Raw genomic sequence first — 20,783 nt, forward strand, 5'->3', positions numbered from 1 at the left:
TAAATGGAAAAACGAGAATGACCAATGGGCCCAGCTAACTGCAATAGCCATATATTGTTTCTTTCTAGAGACATTATAGTTTTATGCCTAGAACATTTGAATCTCAAAATCCCAGAGCAAACAGAGAAAAGAACAAGCAGAGAACCGAGGTAGCAAGCATGAAAACCTTAGCTGAAATGGGAGAGGGTTTCTCTAAAAATTAGCTATACTGCAAGTACAAGGGAAAATGGAACAGCTTCTACGAATTTTACTTTAACTTCTCTTTTTTCACCTCTTCCATCTGTCTACTGTAAAAACTGCCATGCTTTTTCACTTTGGAAGCCTCCATGATTTGCAAAAGGAGGTGAAAAAAAAAAAAAAGACAACCACCATATTCCCTACCTTTCTCAGAAGGTGAACAATTTCTTTATACAGAGCTACATACAGTGTATATTTGTGTTGCTTTGACCAGTATTTATAAATTCAGGAAGCTTTGTGTTTAGTTGTTAGATTCACCCTTGACTTTTGGTCACTGAAATTCTTGTATTGCAAGTACTGCATGGAACTAACCCCCTGTTTTAAAATAAGGTTTAAAAACATTTTTATAAACAAATGTATGAGAAGAAGTAAGTCTTAACCACTGCTGAACCTACTTCAACTCCAAATGTCCTCTCTTACTCAGAAACTTCCTCCTCAAAGAGAAATACATGCTACTAGAGTTCAACACTACGAGTTCAGTGTCTCCAGGATGCATGAATCAGATATACCTAACATTTAGACAAGATCATCTTAGCAACAGAGAAACATGCTCAGAAACTCAGGTTTGTCCTCTCATGTTAGCTGTTTCTCATTAACCCTGAGTTTCCAAATCTGTTCACATTTGCTGAAAAACTGAACAAAATCTACATTACAGAGGGACTCAAAATCTGGTACTTCCAAAAAATGCCAAGCATTCACTGGATGAGAATTTTTCATCAATGGTCAGAGACTTGTGGTATGTTCAATACTTTGTGATGTAGTCAAAACCATTATCATTACCATTGACATCAACTGAAAGTGAACATTAGAACTTGAGACTTTATTACAAACCTTAAAGAAATTTAGGAAGGTTCATTTAGAAAGACCAGTGAGTCTGCCAGTATTCTGTCACAAGAACACTCAAGACCATAATCCTGAAATATTCAGGCCTAACTATACACAGTCATGTAGAAGCTCTAAGTTCATGCTAATGGTTTTAGATTTATAGAAATTAAATGCCTAGCAATTTGTACAGACTCTTCAGTGACTATCACTGCAACAAATTACCATAAGTATCCTAAATTTATCTAGTGTTTTTACTCATTTCCACAGTCACACCACAGCTATTTATTTCTATACATTTCAAGGACTTTGAAAAAGATGATATTCATTCATCTTATTTACCCACAACTCTGATTTATGTTCTTTGGGGCCAGAAGTCATTTTTTATTATGATTTAAGGGAGGCTTTTAGGGGGCCTACTAAGCACTTGACCTTTATGTAAATCTATAAAAACAGAAATAATAGCTAACAAGTAAGGTCTTAAATACAAGTATTTCAGCAGTTTTGCAACCGGCTAGTTTGTTCTCACTCATTTTGTCCAAAGGAACAGAGAAGGAAGCTAAACCTGTCCATATCTTGTTTCTATATTCTCTAACACTGACAAGTACACCTTGAAGGAGTTTAAGTGTCATTCATCCCAAACCACCCCATTTCACTGAAACACAAAAATGCTACTGCTAAAAGCAATTCTAGAGCTAGTTTATTGAGCAAACTACTAAGCTTTTTTTTTTTTTTTTTTAAAATACTACCATTAAAAGAGCTCAGAGAACAAAAAGATCTTTTTTTAATGGCAGTCTTGGTTTTAGCTTTTCATTTCTCTTTCTCCATTTTAATACCTTTCCAAAAAGATGCCATAATGTCTTGGCACATTCCCCAATGTTCTGCACTTCTAATAGGACATTATGAGTCAAAGTGCTCATAATTTGCTCTATTATCTCAATCACTAAATTCACCAAATATAAAGTAAAACAACTGAGATTAATTTCAACTGCTCCTGTGTTACTGAACATTTCATAAACATTTTTCCTCCTCTTTTTTCCTGGAAAAGTACAAAACTTCTTATAAGAACTGTGACTCTCTGTTGATTTTGGTGTGTGTATCTCACACACATCTGCTTCATCTTCCTGGAATCAGTTAAACCTGAGGGGATACAAACACACCAGGATCCTCAGCTTCAGCATGACTTTCTGCTGCATCATGGCCCAAATTTCCTTTGTGTAAAACTAGAGACTGAAGTGATCCCAAACTGCATGACCTTAGTGTATGGACTCAGTGTTTACAGAGCAGTTACATGCTTTTGCACCGGAGAGTTAGCTACACAAGATACTGTGCTATATGCTTTTAAACTATTAGGTACATGTTTGACTGGTAGCAGATGATATTTTATCCCCTTGTTTGTGTTTTTAAAATCATGATTGAATTTTGTATGTTATTTCTCTGCATCTGTTGCAGCATCCCTACTGAGAGGTCTACAGTTATGTTCATATTAGATCAGTTCTATGACAAAAAAAACCACTTGATTCTCAGTTATGTATCACATAGAATAAAAGCAGAGAATAAAAGCAGAGTACAAAAAAGTTCTTTTTCTGACAACATTTGGACACCATTTCCCCCCACAGGAGCTCAAAGACGGCTCTGAGGCCAGAGAGCATCTATTGACATCAACAGGCATTGGAACTAATCCTGATTCTTATTTCTGCAATATATTAGTTTCAAACTTCTTTCAGAGAATAGGGATAATTTGTTGTGGCACACTAAACAGCCCAGTCTGCAGTTTGAGGAGTGTGCAGGGTTCACAGAGCTAAAAGAACAAGAATCAACATTATTTGTTGATTCTGGCACAAGGGTAGAAAGGAAGAACCTGACAACCCTGCACTAGTGAAAAATGACTCCTCAGCACAGAATTTGTAATGCAAACACTGTCTGGCATCCCATGTGCGTGGGAGGGCATTTCATGATCAGTCAGAAACTCAGTGCAGCAGCAAGTAAATTTACTGATAGAAAGGTGAGTTAGAATGGGTGAATATCGTGGAACTCAAGAAAAAACAAGTTTTACGTAGTTTCAGAAGGCAGCATTTAAGAACCTTCCTATTTCTGTGTAATGTAGCCCCTCCTTTTTCAAGCACAGTAGAAAAATAAGAAAATCTGTGCAATTATACTTGAAACAGAAAGAAAGCCTCATTTTTAACAGCTGATATCAATACTTACACAGAATGTAGACATTAAAAACATTCACAGGGTTACCTGCTTCCCCATTTCTTTACCTTCTCTCTTTACATGTTGCTAACTTTAGCTTCACCTCTGATTCCCATTTACACCACATACACCCCTTTTGTCTAATTCTGTCTAATTCTGATCTCTAAGAGATCACAATCTCTGCAAAGTAGAGCACAGAGGTGAAGTCAAATTTTCATGCATTATGTGAAAGCATCTGAAAACAGCTCATTTAGCCCTAGCATCAAGCTAAACCCCTAATAAGTACTTGTCAACTTCTCAAGAAGCTTCTAGTAAGATCAAATGTGTAACAGACTATAGATATTACACTCACTCATTCCATCTGGTCACCAGCTTGAAAAAGTGTTTCTAAACCATACTGAACGTCTTATTTGTACCTGCAATCATTTTAAGATCATCCATAATTTTTGTTCCATTTAGGTAGGGCAATTCAAAGAATTCTTTCAGAAACAGCAAAATGACTTTGCAGTAGCAGCAAAGATCTGCAACACTGTTTTTTGGCCTTTTGCATACATTCAACTTCAATGAAGCTGGAGGTTTAAGACTATACTGGAGTTGTTACTCATGGGGAAAAAAATAACGAAAGGGAAAGCTGAGAAGCAAGGAACAACTTGAAAAATATATGCTTTCTTATTCTCACTTCTGTGAGAATACTTTATAACTTTATTCCAAATACTCCACTATTATTTTATTCCAAAGCAGTAAGTGCATTCTCTGATAGCCAAGTGACACCCCTGCCACTTTACAGATATTCTCAGCTAACTGGACAAACAATTTACTTAAAACTGCAGAAATAACTCAGCATAAGGCTAGTTATGGAAACATCTGAACAGCAGAGACATTATGCACCTAAAAGTATGCTCAACACAGCTACTGAAAGGGTTGCACAGGCTTGTTCAATCCAGCATCCCCACCTCTGTGAAGCACATAGGGAAGCCCACACACCAGCCTCTTTCAAATTGGTCACTGCATTTTCACCTGGAAACAAGAACTATCACCATAACTAATACCCAGATACCAGTACCAGGAACAATCAGTCTATCTGTGCTATGTTGTGACAACACACAGTAAAAAAATAATTTTAAAAAAAAGTTTAAAAAAATTAAAAAAAAATCTTTGGCCGTGTATTCAATTGTACTTTGGGAAAAGTAATACAATACTAAATACCATGAAGGGAAGACAGTTGCTTTGAAGGTTTTTTTAAAACAATCCTTCTGCTTACATGAAATCATATTCCAAAAAAAAATTTGTTAAAATGACAATTAAGAGTGCCAGAAACATATTTGTTGGGTTAAATTCAGCCTTAATTCAAAACTTGGCTACTGATTATTCAATGATGTAGCAATAGTAACTTGCACTGCAAAATAATTCTTCACAACTAAACAGTATTAAAAAAATAAGATGGTTATATTTATGTGGTATAAAATGTGAAACTCTCAGCAATTAATTAGAACAAGTAATACTATAAAAATTCTGTGTTAGGCATTGCTAACAGAGATTTAAGCAAGCATTAAGATAATTGTCTATGAAATAACTTAAGACATTGCTAGCACACACAAACAAAAAATCAAAACCAACAATTTTTATTACTCTACTTAGCACAAAATACAAACAAATCAATTTTAATAAGCAACTCACTAAATTTGTAAAAAATTCCATAGTGTAACAAAAAAACTTTGTCTTAAGTACAGTTTATGAGGACAAAAGGTACTTAGCATCACAAAAGGACCAGGGGGATGATGAAGTTTATTCAATTTTGTATTCCAAGAACTTAAAACAAGAAAAAATATTTTTAAAAATTGGACATTTTGGTTAACAAATTTTGGATAATTGAACCATTTCAAACAGTCATATTGCAGCCCTGATTCATGCTTGCACCCTTATGACATCTTTACCTCTGTCTGCTTACAAAAAAGGCAGTGCATGAAAATCACTTGGTAAAATTATGATCTCTTTAAAAAAGGAATAATGCTCGAAATATACTAAATTTGAATAAATACCTATCCTTGGTTAGGATTACTTTCAGGTAATTTTTAGACTTTTTCCTGTGAAATTAGGGTAATGATACCCTGTGACTCAAAAGCAAAATCTAAAGTTAAACTGAACATATGCTTCCAAGGTCAGATCAGATATGTAGGAAGTTGTGATTGGAAAAAAGCTTTTATAGATAGAATAACTAATCACAGACTTACAGATTAAACTTCAGGCTGCGTAAATTAGAATAGTCACATTAGCCCACCACAGCTGTATCAGCTTTACAGCAGATTAGAGAGAACAACAGATGTAAAAATTATAAAAAATAAATTTAGAAGGGCAGACACATAGGTGAATTGCAAGCACTTGAGACTAAAAAAAAACGCTCTGTGCCATGTTACAACATATAGGGCCACACCACCTCTGCCAAAAGTGATTTTACCAAAAATCACTCATGCACAGTTTGTCTCCATCACACATCATCTCATTTACCTTTAACACGGCATCATTCAATCAGTTTTTTTAATTTATCTATCCATTTCTCACCTTCAAAATTTTCCCACCAGGATCTTTTGTTTTTCATTAGCCACTCCAAAGTAAATCTAATTCCTTGCTGGTTTTTTTACAAATGAATACTCTTATTAGTCACAACTTCTACACCACATCTACCATGCAAAACTGCTATTCTCTAGCAGCAGAACACAACTGTTACTCAGGATACAACCAAAAGGACCCTTACCTTTCCAAAATCTCTCACATCAAACAAATCGAAGGCTTCAAAAAGTTCACTTTTCTTCATCCCAAATATTTCACAACATGCCGAAAGAAAAGTTCTTATGTTCTTCAAGCAAAGAAACTAGGGGAAAGGAAAGAAAAAAAAAATAAGCATCAAATATGTCAGTTAATGACTTGTGTGCACAAATACATTACAAAATCCAGCTATGTAATTATTTTAAGTTGGTATTTCCACTACACTGTGATCCACTAGCTCTAATTCAGCTATAACAGTTCCCTTCAGAGTCGTTATGTGTTAACCAATTCAACAGGGAGTCCTACTTGCACTGCTTATATTGAACTAACCAGCAAGACAGAAAAAGCAAGAAGAGCACCTGACAGATCAGTTTTACAGCAAAGTTACACACGTGGAAGCACTGATGCAACAAGCTTCAAGAGTAGACAACTCGAGTAGATGGCTGTGGAGATCAACAACAGACAAAAAAAAAAATTAATTGCAAAGCATCACAAATGCAATTCCTGCACAAACCAAAGCACCCGGGAAGACAACTGGGGCTGACAACTGCCACATCAAGTGTAAGGGGCCAGAGGATGTACCAGGTGGAGTTGCAGCCTCCACACTTACCTCCACTCCAAACAGCCCCATCTGCCCCCCCAGCTCAAAGGGGGCAGCCAGTGCCAAGCTATGTATGGGGCTGCTCAAGGACAACACTGCATTTATGCAGAACTGCTCTCATGCCTATTTAAATCTGAAAAACTAGTCTGGCTTGCTTAGTCAGCTTCTCTGGTTTTGCAAAGATTATAATTCTCAAGTCAAAATTACAAGGTTAGAAGACTGGAGAGGTGTAAAACATATGTGCTTCTTCCACCATGACGCTGGCAGAAAGAACCAGAAAATGAGCTGGCTTGAGTGTCCACAGGTTTTTTTTTAAAAAGTCACATATGGGGAGATAATTGTTAGGGTTTTTTTCCCCAGATTTTTTATTATTTTTCTTAAAGACATTAAGGGCACTAGATTTGTTCAATGCAGAATACTGATTGACCCTAAACAATGATTTACTTTTACATAGAAATTCTCACAGCCACCGACAATTATTCTCCACAATGGAAAACTCAGCTGCTTCTTTAAAATTTAAGTTTTGAGTTGAGATTAGTAAATGCTGAAGTCTTACCAGTGCAAAGCAAGCTGACATCTGCATTAAACTGTTTGCCTCTAAAGACAGCAAGAATTGCAAGACAGAAGCTGCAAGAATTGAGAGACAGAGCCTAAAACCTGGTCTAGATTTGATAGCAAGCTTTTTAGTGAGTTACTTTTAGGCTTCTTAGCATAGCTAAAAGAACCATCTAATCAGCAGTTATGCACTAATAAAATACCTTCCCCATTCTGCAAAACTTCTCTGATTATTCTTAACAGAGCTACAGTTACAGATGTAGACTGTGGGATTGTTTTTAAAAAAGTTTTACTGATTACTTGAAATTTTGAAGGAATTTTGATATATCAGACTATTGTGTCTAAATTACCATTATTATGAATTATATTTTAAAAAATCTAAATAGATGGGAAAGCTTGGTACAACAAATTAAGTTTTCCTTAGTCCATATGTTCTAAAGAAAATGCTGAAGTACCTACACTGTAGGTGTAGGAATTTATAGTAATTTATAGTAATAAATAGTAATTTATACTATATAGTAATTTATAGTAATAAGTTAAATTCTTTGAAATACTCTTAACAGAGACCAAAGGCAATGACCCCCTCTTTTTTTTTTTAATAGTCACTAATTTATTAAGTGGTAAAGTGCACTTAAAACATATCACATGTTAAACTGGACACTATGATAGTATAATTTTTGACACAATGACAATTTAATATTCAATAACCATTTGACAACAAAATAGTTATATTACATTTCTTGTAGGCTCTAGAGAAACAGTCCAAGCATTTTTCAAATCTACCTGCACTTGAGGTGGGACCAAATCATCAATGAGCAAGCCAAATAGAGCCTTTTAGCAGAAAGGATCTCCTGACAAAACATTCTGTTCCCCCTGCTGGCTTAAAGACTACCTGGTGGGTTCAGTTATGCATCTAATGATTCAGTATCCATAAATTTTCTTTTGTAAAACTAAAAGTAAAGGCTCATTACTCAACTATTAAGTTCACCACAGTCGTAAAAAAGATAAAATTGTGAGACCAAAACCATGTTCATATTTCTATGCATTTTCAATAAACTATATGAAGAAAAAAAAAAATCTATAAAAATAACTCATTATATGTTCCTGCTTTGGAAAGAAAACTTCATTATATTACCCAGAAAACTTTCATGAATATTTCCAAAACTTTATATTGCAATCATCTAAATCAACTAATTTTCCTCAATGAAAACAAAGATTGTTATCAACATGGTTATTGTATGAAGAAGTAAAAATTAGTAAATGAAACCTCTAAATTAAAAAAGAGCATACACCTAAAATCTAGCAAGTTCTTTAAAAGACAGCCCTCCTTTCTGACAAGAAGAAAAAGACACCATCAGTCTGCAGTCTCATTAGTAAGAACACTCCTCAGGATATTTGGAAACCTATTGTATGGTTATGTTTCTTTTCAAAAAAACCATTATGCTTCGGCACACCACAAAGGAGATAATTAAAGGCACAAAGAGCAGTTGGGCACACAGTTCTTTTAGAGATGCAAGGGGATCTAGACATCTCTCAGCTGGTCTAACCTCCAAAGCTTCCTCCACAGGAAATGTTGCATTTCATTAGAAGAGCTGATTTCTCCTCTTTTGAAAGATTGTTATCTTTACACTTGAAAACATTCTCTTGAAAAATGCTGCCTTGTATCTGACTTATCTCCAGGTATAGCTTGAGAGAAGAGCACACCCAGCACCCAGAGACAGGTTGACAAAATCACATCTGTTGGGGTTTAGGACTCTGAAAACAAATTAATATTAACATCTGCATATTAAAGACATTTCTAAAGCACCCTGATGTTTCACAGCATAAGTACTTGCACTGCTACAAACTGATAATGTTGTCATTGTCAGGGTTGCTGAAATAGTACAACTCTTGTAACCATTGTGTTTTTATGGAACAGATTGGTTTTAGTGCCCTCTGATCCATTTTACACTAAACCTTTTAAGAAGCATTAAGATAACATTTATGAAACTGAAAAGCAAGCTTTCAAAATATGTCTACCACCTAAAAAAGCAGGTATGGTTTATATAACTGGGACTGTATTTGAACTTCAAGTGGAAGAGAGCAGGCAAAGCATACCAAGTTCCACAGAAAAAGCATGCTGGTTTGTACTGTAACATTTGCCATTTCACAGAAAAAGAAATATTTATTTGAGGCTTTTTCAACACAGTACATGGTTATGTATGCTGGCAGAAACATAAAGAAATATTTTATTAAGTGTACTGAATAGAAAGCACAGGCAGGACTACAGCTGCCCACAGGGAAGAGGGATTTCTCTAACCAGGCCCCTAATGAAGTGAAAGATTAAATGCAAAAGAAAGGAGGAAGGGGCAGAAGAAAGAATAAAAAACCCTCCTCTATTCATTAATCCTAAGAGGTACTTCTCAGAATATATATTTAGCATTGAAGTACTTAAATGGAATAAAGGTCTGTTCTCTACAGACCATAATATTCAGCATCTAGATGCATCTTTTGTACTAAAAGCACTCCCAAGGGTGTTCAGAGACCAACACAAATAGCTCTGAAGATCAAATTCTGCCGTGAGACATTTATATGAAATTCCAACATAGCAAAATCAGTCAGGAGAGTGAAATCTGAAAGGCAAAGAAATTACAAAGAATTGAGGAAAGACAGAATTCTAATCCACTTTCAACTTTCTTTTTGAAAAATTACCAATAGCAAAAAAAAAAAAAAAAAAAAAAGACAGCTACTTATACTTGTTTCAACTTCCACCTCCTTTTTATCATGGTGATTTAGTCACAAGCAAGGAAGAAAGTCTGGGAGACTGGCAGTCTCCTTGTATTTGTATCTGGATCAACAGACATTCATACTGAATTTAGGACAAACTAGGGAACATAGTGAAGCCTGAGCATCTGAAACAGTCTAAATTTATGCTAGGCTACAAAGGAGTATAAAAATAAAATGCATCACAGTCACTGTGTCAAAATCAGTGGATTTCTTTCCAGCGTGATTCATTTTTGTGGATACTTAATACTTTTACAAGATAGAAAATTACCTTTATCCTGGCCCAAACCAGGACACCATCCCTTCATCACCACACTTGCCAGGGTTTTTTGCACATTTCACTGAGCCTTGTACAGACTTCAGAAGGTTCCCAATGACTGCAGAACTGAGGCCAGTCACTCCTAGCCACTATCAGGTAGAAGAGATGACAAAAGAGTAAAAACACAGAAAAAAGATGCTGCTTAGCCACTTGTCCACTAAATCCTCTTTGCCTTCTGTGGGACAAATAAGATATGTCAACCAGGGAAAGTCCAGAAATCTTCCCCTCCTACTCCTCCTCCAAATGGCACCACTTTATAAACTACACAGCTGTAGCTATTTGCATTTGCCTAGTCTTGAACCAACCTTACAGGCACAAACAAAAAATTATGTTCTATGTAACAGCAAGCATTTTGTGACAAAAATAGCTGACGAAAGGCCAGACATTCAAAACAAGTATATAAAAGGGAAGTAATCAAATGAGCAAATTTGGTTTCAATTACGGAATTTCAGAAGGCACAATCACTTTTTTTTTTTTTCATTTGTGAAATCCTGATGTTACATGCAAAAAGGCACATATGGGTTTGTGAAGACAAGAGATTTTTCTATCAAGTCATTTATGGTCTAAGAAAAGCAGAATTGCTCAAGAACAGAAGGCAAATGAATACAGGAGGAACAGATTATTGCCAGAACACTTGCATGTTCTTCCTACACCTCAACACTTACTGCAAAACATGTGCTCCTGACCATCCCTGTCCATTTCTGGGGTGGTGATAAGAACAGATCAGCTGGAAATATCTCATTTTTATTTCCATTCTGTTCCTTTATGTGAAGAATAAAATAAAGTAGTTATACCTCCTGAGCAAAAGCAGAAATGTGAAAAATGTCACAATGGATCTAATTGGAAGAATTGCTTTTCTACATTCTGTCACCAAGATTCAGTATGTTCAAGTTGTTTCAGTGAAAGACAGCACCAAAACACAAGAGCTTGTCACCTCAAAGTTTCTTTAAAGCAAGATGGTTAATAGCCAGAAGGCTGCAGATTTTTCTCTTCTCACTTGTTTCAGTATTTATTGCAACAACTGTGTTAACAGGAGTAAGAAATTCCATACTAGTGCTGTTTGAATCCTGCTCACTTCAAACCTAGGAGAGATCGAGAAAGTCCTTACAGTGGCCAAACAGTAGCATCACCTCTCCTAGCCATGAAGTGAATATCCTGTGATCACAGCAAAGCTATGCAGCAGCAAGGCCAAAACTGAGACTTTGAACTTAGATATTCATGAAAAAGCAACAGTAACTAGAGATACAGACCCATGTGTTTTACAAGCTCCCACATAATATATGTGCATTGGAAATGTCTTGCTTCCTTTAAATTCTCTCAGCTACATCCACTAAAGGAAGAAAATTAGGTACTTAGAGATACAGCTGCTCATATATCAAGAGCTCCTTTCTGTAAGCCAGGCTGAATGGTTCCTCAATACATGCCATATTTGACAGACCAATCCCAAAAGCAGGGTTACCAAAATAGGAGTACGTTATGCCTCTATTAGACGACACCAGTTTTTTTTTTCTTTCTAACATCTGTATGTTCATTAACACCAGATTACTAGGTATTCAAAGCAGAAGCCCACAAGTGGCACTGACAGAATTGTACATTCAGGGTTAACAATTTAACACAGAAATCATTCCTGGCTCCTTCACAGATTTCAGAAGCCAAAAGAGATTGGATTAGTTCTGCTCTGCCAACAGGAGTAATTATCACTATATCCAGTAAAAAATAGCTGTAAGGATTTAAAATGAATGAAGCATGGACCCACTGACGCAGTCCTAGTTCAACATCTATTAATGTCTCTTCCTAAGCCAGCAAGAAGGAGAAGAGCAATATCAGACTCAATAATAGAATTTTTAACATTTCTATTATTCCGATGTGTGCCACTTTTCATATAAAGATCTTTAAATCCAGAGTCTTACAGAGGGTGAGCAATGCAAAAGGTCTATAAAGAATTTAAAGACCAAATCAATGCAAGAGGATTTGCCTATTTTCAGTAGGCAAATGAAAGCTTTAAGACTGTCCCCAGAGTTTTAAGTGTCACAATACCACAGGTAATCATTATTCTTTTTCTCACTATTATATAAAACATATTAACTTGCAAACTACACTTTTTAAAAAATAATGCACACATAAAGTACATGTCACTTGCAGAAAAAGAACTCAGTTTTAATTTCTGCACTTGCTCTGCTAATTATCTCCATCATTCAGATGATCACTATTTTCAAATCTCTAGGAAGATGCAAACAAGCCAACTATTAAATACCTCCTAACCTTTGCTTTGCTAAAGGTTTCAAAGCAGATGCAATACTACAGATGGAGGAGAGTGCACACTGAGTTCTGGAAGAGGCAAGGTCATGATTTGTATTTCAGCAGCTCACAGCCAATGTCCTCGTTATTTGTATAGTCACGTAAGGTCCATTTTTGGTAACAAAACAGGCAAGACTGATACCATTATGTAACTGTGAAGAATTTTGCTAACAAGTATCCTATGCAAACGGCAATAACAGACATTTATTAATGTCTAAAGTCTCTGAAATAGGGAATAGCCAGGGAGATCTGTAGCTTTACTAGCTTACTAGATATAAGCTTTCTTTTAAGGCCTACATAGTGCATAGAATGCTGTATGAACTATAAAAGATTAAAATCACTTGAACCACTGCTGACACAGTATGAATATTAATAGCATGTTCTTTATTTGCTCAGTTAATGTAGTAATTAAATATTCATAGAAAAGCTCTTAAAGTTCCTAACTAACTACTATTCAATTTTGTCTATTGCATTTTGGCTTGTGTATGAGGTTTTATTTAGGTACATTTGCCCTCCCATGTGCTTCAACAAAAGAAATTGGAAAGTAACACTTGAAAAAAGCTGAAGAAACACAAAGGATGCTCAGCTTTTATTAGTACTGATATGGAATGAGCAGAGGACAGGGAAGGAAAAAAAAACCTCAGGACTTGACATGCATTCCTGACTCACTCCTTGGCTATGCTGCCTTTACAGCATTGGTTAAGCAAGTGAGAACAAAGCAGCATTTAAATTCTCTGTGTGCCTTAAGTCAAGTACGCCTAACAAGCCATGAATCTGGCACCTTCCATGTCCTACCATGTCTATCAGAAGTGATAGACATCAGGCATTTGGGTTGCCTAAAGAAGCAGGAAACCTTTTCTCCACCTATTGCAAGATGAAAAATGAAAAATAAAGCTTCAGGAAAGCACCCGGTCGCTAAACAGATGGGAGGTTCTGGACCACAGAGCCCCAACTATAGAAGTCCCTGAATATAATTGGCAAGAGGCATGAGTAGGTGCTAAGGACAGCACAGTACTGCAAAGGGCAATTTTTTTACTAGCCCTTTGCTCCCCACTTGCAAAACTTAAGTCTACTTGGCAGTATCTTGTAAAAAAGAACAGGAGCTTAAACACAGTACTCCGCGTGCAAAGCACACAGAGATTAGTTAGAGGGTTCCTGTGCTTAGTTGCCTTTAAAATTACTAACCCCATCCATTTTACATCCCAAAGCTGTGTCCCTAAAATGCCTTTCACTAAGGATTTTGCCATCTTACGAACAAATGCAAAAAGAAGGAAGAAAAGGGAACACAGAAAACAGTCTCACGGAGAACAAAAATAGGATGAAGACAGCAGCAAGGAAATGAAAAGAGGACCACAGGGAAATAAACAGGAAAGGAACAGACAGTGAAACAAAAGTGTAAAAAGAAAATCAAAATAGACCAACTAAAAGAAAGATCCAGTGGAAAAGGCCACTGAAGTAAAAAGGGACTTAACTCACTAATTATTAAATGGTGGGGAAGCATTAAATAAAAGCCAAATACAAGAAAATTATGTGTTAAAATATGGGAGTTTAAATGCTTCAGGCAATACTATTTATGAAACTGTCATTTAAAGCAAGACAGTAGTCACTGTGCTGTAAATTGTATTAACAATTGTGATGTTTCTGTAAGTGGCAGAACTGTAAAGGACACTGATTTGGGTTCTAACACACAGTTTCTAATCACTCATATTTAAGTCAAACGAGTGTTTGAAAATCCTCAAACAAATTAGTACTCAATGTTTTCATCAGAGAACAAAAAACACATTATGCTCAAACCATAAAAAAACTTTACAGCCACCGTAAGAAATACAAATCCTCACACTGGTGGCTAAAGAAAACACCCAACACACTGGTTTCATATGGTTTGCTTACAACACTAAAATGCAGCTTCCATTTTCTACTTAATATCTTTGATTCACAACTATGCTTGGGTTTTATAAGTCCCTAATGCTAGTGTAATAACATGAGAGGATATCTTACTTTGCCTACACCTTGCAAGGTAAATTAACTGGGGTGTAAGGAGCCCTAAGAAGATATGGCAAAAGACTTTCATAGAGTCTAAAGGCACAGAATTCATCTGAAGAAGCCACAGTTGACTTCAGCTCCACTATAGAAACACCGTATTTTCATTATTTCTACATGACCCCTAAAAATAAGCACCATAAATTCCTCATCTGAACTGGATCTCCTTTAAGAATAAATTGTGGCTCTAGTGCCCTGGACACAGGCCCTACAAGGTCAAACCAGGATCTCAACTACGCGAGTCCTTTACCAAGACTTATAGTGTGAATTTTTAAAGATTATTTTTTAATTTAGCACATGCTGGCTTGTTCTCTTCTGAACACTTAAAAGTCTCAACACAGAATCCTGCAAGGAAATTCAACACGATAAGGAGGAAAAAACTTCACAGTGTTAGTCAGTTTCCACTAAAGATGAATCTAACCCAAATAACTCCTATGTTCTTCCATTTCTCAGCAGCAGATTGCATAGATCATATACTAGGTTTGCAATTGCCAACAGGAAGGAACAACATTCTTATTCATATTCATTAGTGTTAACATACACGATTCATTAAATACTTTAAATGGTTTATTGAATTGCATGAGTCCTTTCCAAGCTCTTATGATCATGGCACAAATTCCTAGCAAGACCTCTAAGCTTCAAGTACTTCGCCCTACAAGTTGCCAAATACCAATACAGCTGTCCTCTGATTACCTGTTTGAAAAATCCACTGTTCTATTTTTGCTGGTGTGTTACTCCAGGCTTGCAGTTTATTAGACCATGTGGCAAGGACAGGAGTTTGATACACTCAGAGAACACTCCTCAAGGATCTCAAGTTAAGGAAGCAGAACAGCTAAGTTCAGAAGCCCAAACCACAAACAAGTGGGAACAGCCACTAAAAAAACCAAACTCCAGTAATACATTTGAAGGATTGAAAGTGAAAAATCAGTGATCAGAGACTATGCTGACTACATTTTTACACCTCCCAGTATTTTCTGGAGCTTCAGCATATTGATCAGGGACCAAATGTCATCCTTCATGCACTGAGCGCCACACATTTCAGATCTCAAAAGCTGAGGAAGAAAGTAAAATTCTTTTAGCTGCTCAAACGTATTGTGCACTTGCATGGAGCTCCATCTTGCTTACCAGGCTGAGTATGTTAGATGCTTCAACATTTATTTCCACATATATTGCCTCTGAGCATTTCCCAGTAACAATGTTTGATCTATTTAAAAGCAAATTCAGAGTTTTCTTTGCTGGTCCCAGATTCTCATGCAATTTTAAGTAGATCAATGGGTACCAGATGCATCACGTTTTTCTGCTCAATAGTAAAAGACCCAGGCTAAGGCATGGCCCAGCAGTCCTCATACTTGAGAGATTTATTTATGAAACAACATCTAAGCAGCTAACAAATTTGGCCAGGATGAGACAATCAATCCCAAACATCCACAAACCATAACCTTCCAAATTCCTGGCTCATGGGAACCACAGGGTCCTTCACCTCTCCATTGTAAGGGGAGGCCTCAACCCAGACACTGGTGCCAGCTGAGGAGACCTTGCTGCCAGGTTCACCAACACCTCTGAAGGGTTTGTTGATCACAACAGAATGGGAAGCCTAAGGCAATACAACTTCACAAGTGTTTAATGTTTTTAGATAATGCACAGACCAGTTAAAGCGGTATTAAAAGCAGATGGGTACTATATTACAATTAGTTTTGTCAACAACCCCCCCCTTCCTTCCAAACTTTAACCTCAGACCACATTCTCAAAAAGACGGTGTCAGCCCAGGTCTGGCAGGATCTCCACTGAGAAGAGGAATGTAGGTATTTCAAGTAAAATATTTCACCCTACAATGAGGGAAAATGCTTAATAGTATTTATTCCACAAATAATTACAGCATTTTAAAACTCTGATGCTTTAACTTACACACTACAGCAAGTCTTCCAGAAGAAAAATGTTATTTGGATGATTTGTAAGACTTTTTTATTTGGTACATTACCACAAATGAGAGTTAAACACACTTCCAGTGTTAATGATACAGCTTTTTGGAAATACTTAAAAGCTACTACAAAGACCACACACACTTTGAAGCTTTAGTGTTAAAAAAAAGTCAAGTAGAACACACTTAAATCAGTTTGGTGAAGTATCCCCTCTTACTTGAATATGCTACCTACGACTTCCAACCAGTAGCCTTGTGTTTCCACACTGGAAAGGGCAACAATTAATTTTCTCTTTCCTCTCATTTTCTCCCCTTCTGTTGCCTCTTTTCAAAGCTGAAAAATCCTTTTACCAAGCTGTTCCTTACTGTTTCATTCCTTTGAAAACCTCTACTGCCCTTCTCTGCACCCTTCTTATTTTATTACATCCTTTTTAAAAGAGGAGACCACAACTGCATAATACAGAAGCAATGTGGCTTATGCAGTAAACTGCAATAGCATAATGAGCCATACTGCATAATAGCATAATGAATGTTTTGGATACAAAACAAGCCTCTGTAAATGCACTCTGCAAAAGGCCTTGGGTGTTACATCCTGCAGAGATCCCTATGAGAACAGATTACTGTTCTGAAGAACCTCTTCTGGATGATGATGAGATACTGAAGCAGATGAAACAGAAGTCTGATTCACAATTACAGCTCCTGTGATAAACAGGACAAAAAAACGCTGATATTTTCAAATTTTAAAAAATTCCAAGGGAAAAATTAATAAAAAAAAAAAAAAAAAAAAAAAAGTAGGAAAAAAAAAACAACTCTAAAAACAGAGACTAATGGTTTTGTACCCACAGCTGTTTTCCATAGAGTCCCTCTGAAACCCAACCAGCACTAGACAAACTGCACTCCATTTCTTCAGTGATGTGTAACCTTCCTATTTAAGGAATTCAAAGTGAAATATTGATGTAATGCAAGAATCAATAGGTTTTAGAACAAAATTTACCATCAGCAACATTGATTTACAAGACCATCTTCAAATCAGATGACCCCTTACAAAGCTGCAGTAGGTTTCCTTCTTTAAGAAAGCTGACAAGCAATGAAAGGCTGGATATGGCACTTAGTGCCATGGTCTAGCCAGTGTGGTAGTGTTAGGTCATAGGCTGGACTTAATCATCTTAGAGGTCTTTTCCAGCCTCAACAATTCTGTTATTTTGTAAAAGGCAAACCTGACATAAATGCTGCAGCTGTACATCATCATAAATCCTTGCTGTCTAAAAGACTGCATTCACCCACCACAGCTGTCTGCCAAAATGAAACATTGAAGGCAGCCCAAATCTGTGTGGGATATGAGTCAAAAAAATCACATAAACACCTACTTCCACTCACATGAATTAAGAGCTGTGATCATCTCAACAGAGGCAAATGGGTGAATGAGTGAATGCTCTTGGAAATTCAACTTCACCTCTATATGTGGTGCATTTGATGTCACAAGGAATCATATTGGTACCATGCCTCACAGTAACCTTTGATGTTACCAATGAATGGTCCAAAACTTTATTTCAAAGGATGTCAGTTTGGCACCTCCAAGTAAAACACAACCATGAACATGGTTCTCAAGAAAAGGAGGGATATTAATGGGAAAAAAAAAAATTAAAACAGTAGAGCACAAGCCAGTATTTGAAATAGGCTAAAACAACTAAATGGCTAATAAACCAAATACTATGAAAGCTCTGCAACAAAGTATAATTTCAAATTTTCTGAACTCTCAGTCTGCTGAGCAATTTGCAACAGTACGATCAGGGTTTGAAATGAAGTACGTGGCCACCAGATTATCAAGTCCAACCTCCCTTCCTGCCAAAGCAGGTGAAGTCCACAGGAGATCCAGCAAGACTACACATAAAAAACGGCCTTTTCAACAAGATTACAAAATCAAGGGGTGCTGATGAAGCCCAGGAGCAGCTGTTCAGAGCAGGGGGCAGAACAAGAGGTCATGCATGAGACAATACCAATACCACCAGTACCTTGTCATGTACTATTATCTTGCCTCCAGATACTTTCACCTCTTGCTAGAAGTACAGAATACTCTGAGAAAAATAATAATGTTCTACATAATTCCAAGTGCCCAAGGGACCATTTTAAAGTAGTTTTAAGAAATCATCCCAGTCTCTAATCTACTGAACAACACTGCACATATATTGGTGACCTCATGAAAGGCAAATTTCCTGAAGCTTTGTTTAAAACACCTTTAAAAGGTATTTCCCATCCCTGAAAGAAGGTCTGTGTAAATGGTTACCATTTGGTGCTCACATCTTCATCTCTCAAACTTACAAATATGCACATCAGTGCCAAAAATATTCTACCCTAATAGCAGGGACCCGATAACCAGTAACATCAGAAGTCCTCAGTGTTTTGCTGCTCTTCTAAACTTAGTAATGAAGGCTGAATCCTGCTTATTCTACTGCTAAAATTAATCCTATTAAAATCATAATGTGATCATACACATATAAAAAATATTCTCATAACAGTGTATGCTAACAGGACAAAATTTAGCTTGTCTTTATAAATACATATCTATCAACATAAATCTAATACCATCAACAACATTAAAATTTAAAAGGTACATCAAAATTGTAGCAAGGTCCTGGCTATTTGCACAAGTCTATGTAAAAATTCTTGTCATGACTAAAAATATTTCTGTATGAGCAGTGACTTACTACTGGTCTTGGCAGTGATGCATACATAAAGGGAAACATAGTAACATAACCTAAGGATAGTGAAAGCATCTATCTGCAAGCTGTACACAAACATTTTTTTAAATCTATTAGACAAAAGAGCACCTACACAAGCAGTACAAACAGCTGCTGTAACATACTTTCATACCTCTAAACAGGCATCAGCTTACTGTATTGCCTAACAGAGCAGCACTTCGAAACAAATCATAGAATCATAGAATCATAGAATTAGCTGGGTTGGAAGGGACCTCAGAGATCATCAAGTCCAACCCTTGATCCACTACCACTGCAGTTACTAGACCATGGCACTGAGTGCCACATCCAGTCTCTTTTTAAATGTCTCTAGGGATGGAGAATCCACCACCTCACCAGGCAGTCCATTCCATTGCCTGATCACCCTCTCCGTAAAAAAATTCTTTCTGATATCTAGCCTAAATCTCCCCTGGCACAACTTAAGACTGTGTCCTCTTGTCTTGTTGAAAGTCGTCTGGGAAAAGAGACCAACTCCCACCTGGCTCCAACCTCCTTTCAGGGAGTTGTAGAGAGCGATGAGGTCTCCCCTGAGCCTCCTCTTCTTCAGGCTGAACACCCCCAGCTCCCTCAGCCTCTCTTCATAGGGCCTGTGCTCGAGTCCCTTCACCAGCCTGGTTGCCTCCTTTGGACCTGCTCCAGGACCTCGATATCCTTCCTGAACTGAGGGGCCCAGAACTGGACACAGTACTTGAGGTGTGGCCTCACCAGGGCTGAGTACAGGGGCAAATGATTCCTTAAGTGCTTTTTTAAATAACTTACTGAAAGCAAACATTGTAGCCAAGCTTTACCACTGTCTAGGAAGCCTAGATTTCGCTTAGGGTGCCCAGTTTGAGTCTTATTTTGTTTAGTATTATTTTGCTCCATAGACTATTTAGCTAAATACAATTAAATCTTAGCAACATACAGCATGATCCTGGACTAGTTACTGTCCTCTGAAGGGGATAATAACTTGGCAAGACAACAAAGCTTGTGGAGATTAGAAAACAACCAAATCAGCAGGTATGCAATTTGTAACTAGGAATTTATAATGACGACAGATACTCCTCTGCCCCTCTCTGAAGATGACTCTTGGCACAGAAGTAATAATGAGAGTTGTTTTCAGAGAAGTGAACATCATAATACTGCCAAGGCTGATTCTTGCCTTTAAGTCAGATAAGCAGAAGAGCAGCATGGGGTCTCTGCTGCAAAGGACAAGCTTGTTTAATCTGTTGAAAAAAGATAATGTGGGGTGAATTTCTAGACAGAAAAATGATTTGGCAACATCCTTCTGAATGGATCAAAGTGACGAATGTGAAACAAGGGCAAGAGAGTAGTAAATAGGCAAAATAATTAGAATAGACAATTGCAACTAGTTTTGTGGCTATATTGTTCAGGAGATATTTGCATTAAGATCCAGTTTGTTTCTTTTCCAGAAACTAGCATGTCTTCATTTTTTACAATAATGTGCTCAACTCATGCTTTTACAAATAAGACCAAAAGCCAGAATAAAGTGGGGACCTGAAGTATACTATCTAA

At 36.8% G+C, this 20,783-nt stretch overlaps 1 protein-coding gene across 3 annotated transcripts in view; it reads right to left on the reverse strand.

The window, feature by feature from the left end:
* The window catches only part of VAV3 (vav guanine nucleotide exchange factor 3), a 158,572-nt gene that overhangs the window by 122,027 nt on the left and 15,762 nt on the right, over positions 1-20,783 (reverse strand). For all 3 annotated transcript variants that reach the window (XM_071750979.1, XM_071750978.1, XM_071750977.1), the window contains exon 2: positions 6,008-6,124. In XM_071750979.1, coding sequence (XP_071607080.1) covers positions 6,008-6,124 — 117 coding nt within the window. The remainder of the gene's footprint in view (positions 1-6,007; positions 6,125-20,783) is intronic.

The sequence above is a fragment of the Heliangelus exortis genome, chromosome 8 (genome assembly GCF_036169615.1).
Source record: "Heliangelus exortis chromosome 8, bHelExo1.hap1, whole genome shotgun sequence".
NCBI classification, from domain to species: domain Eukaryota; kingdom Metazoa; phylum Chordata; class Aves; order Apodiformes; family Trochilidae; genus Heliangelus; species Heliangelus exortis.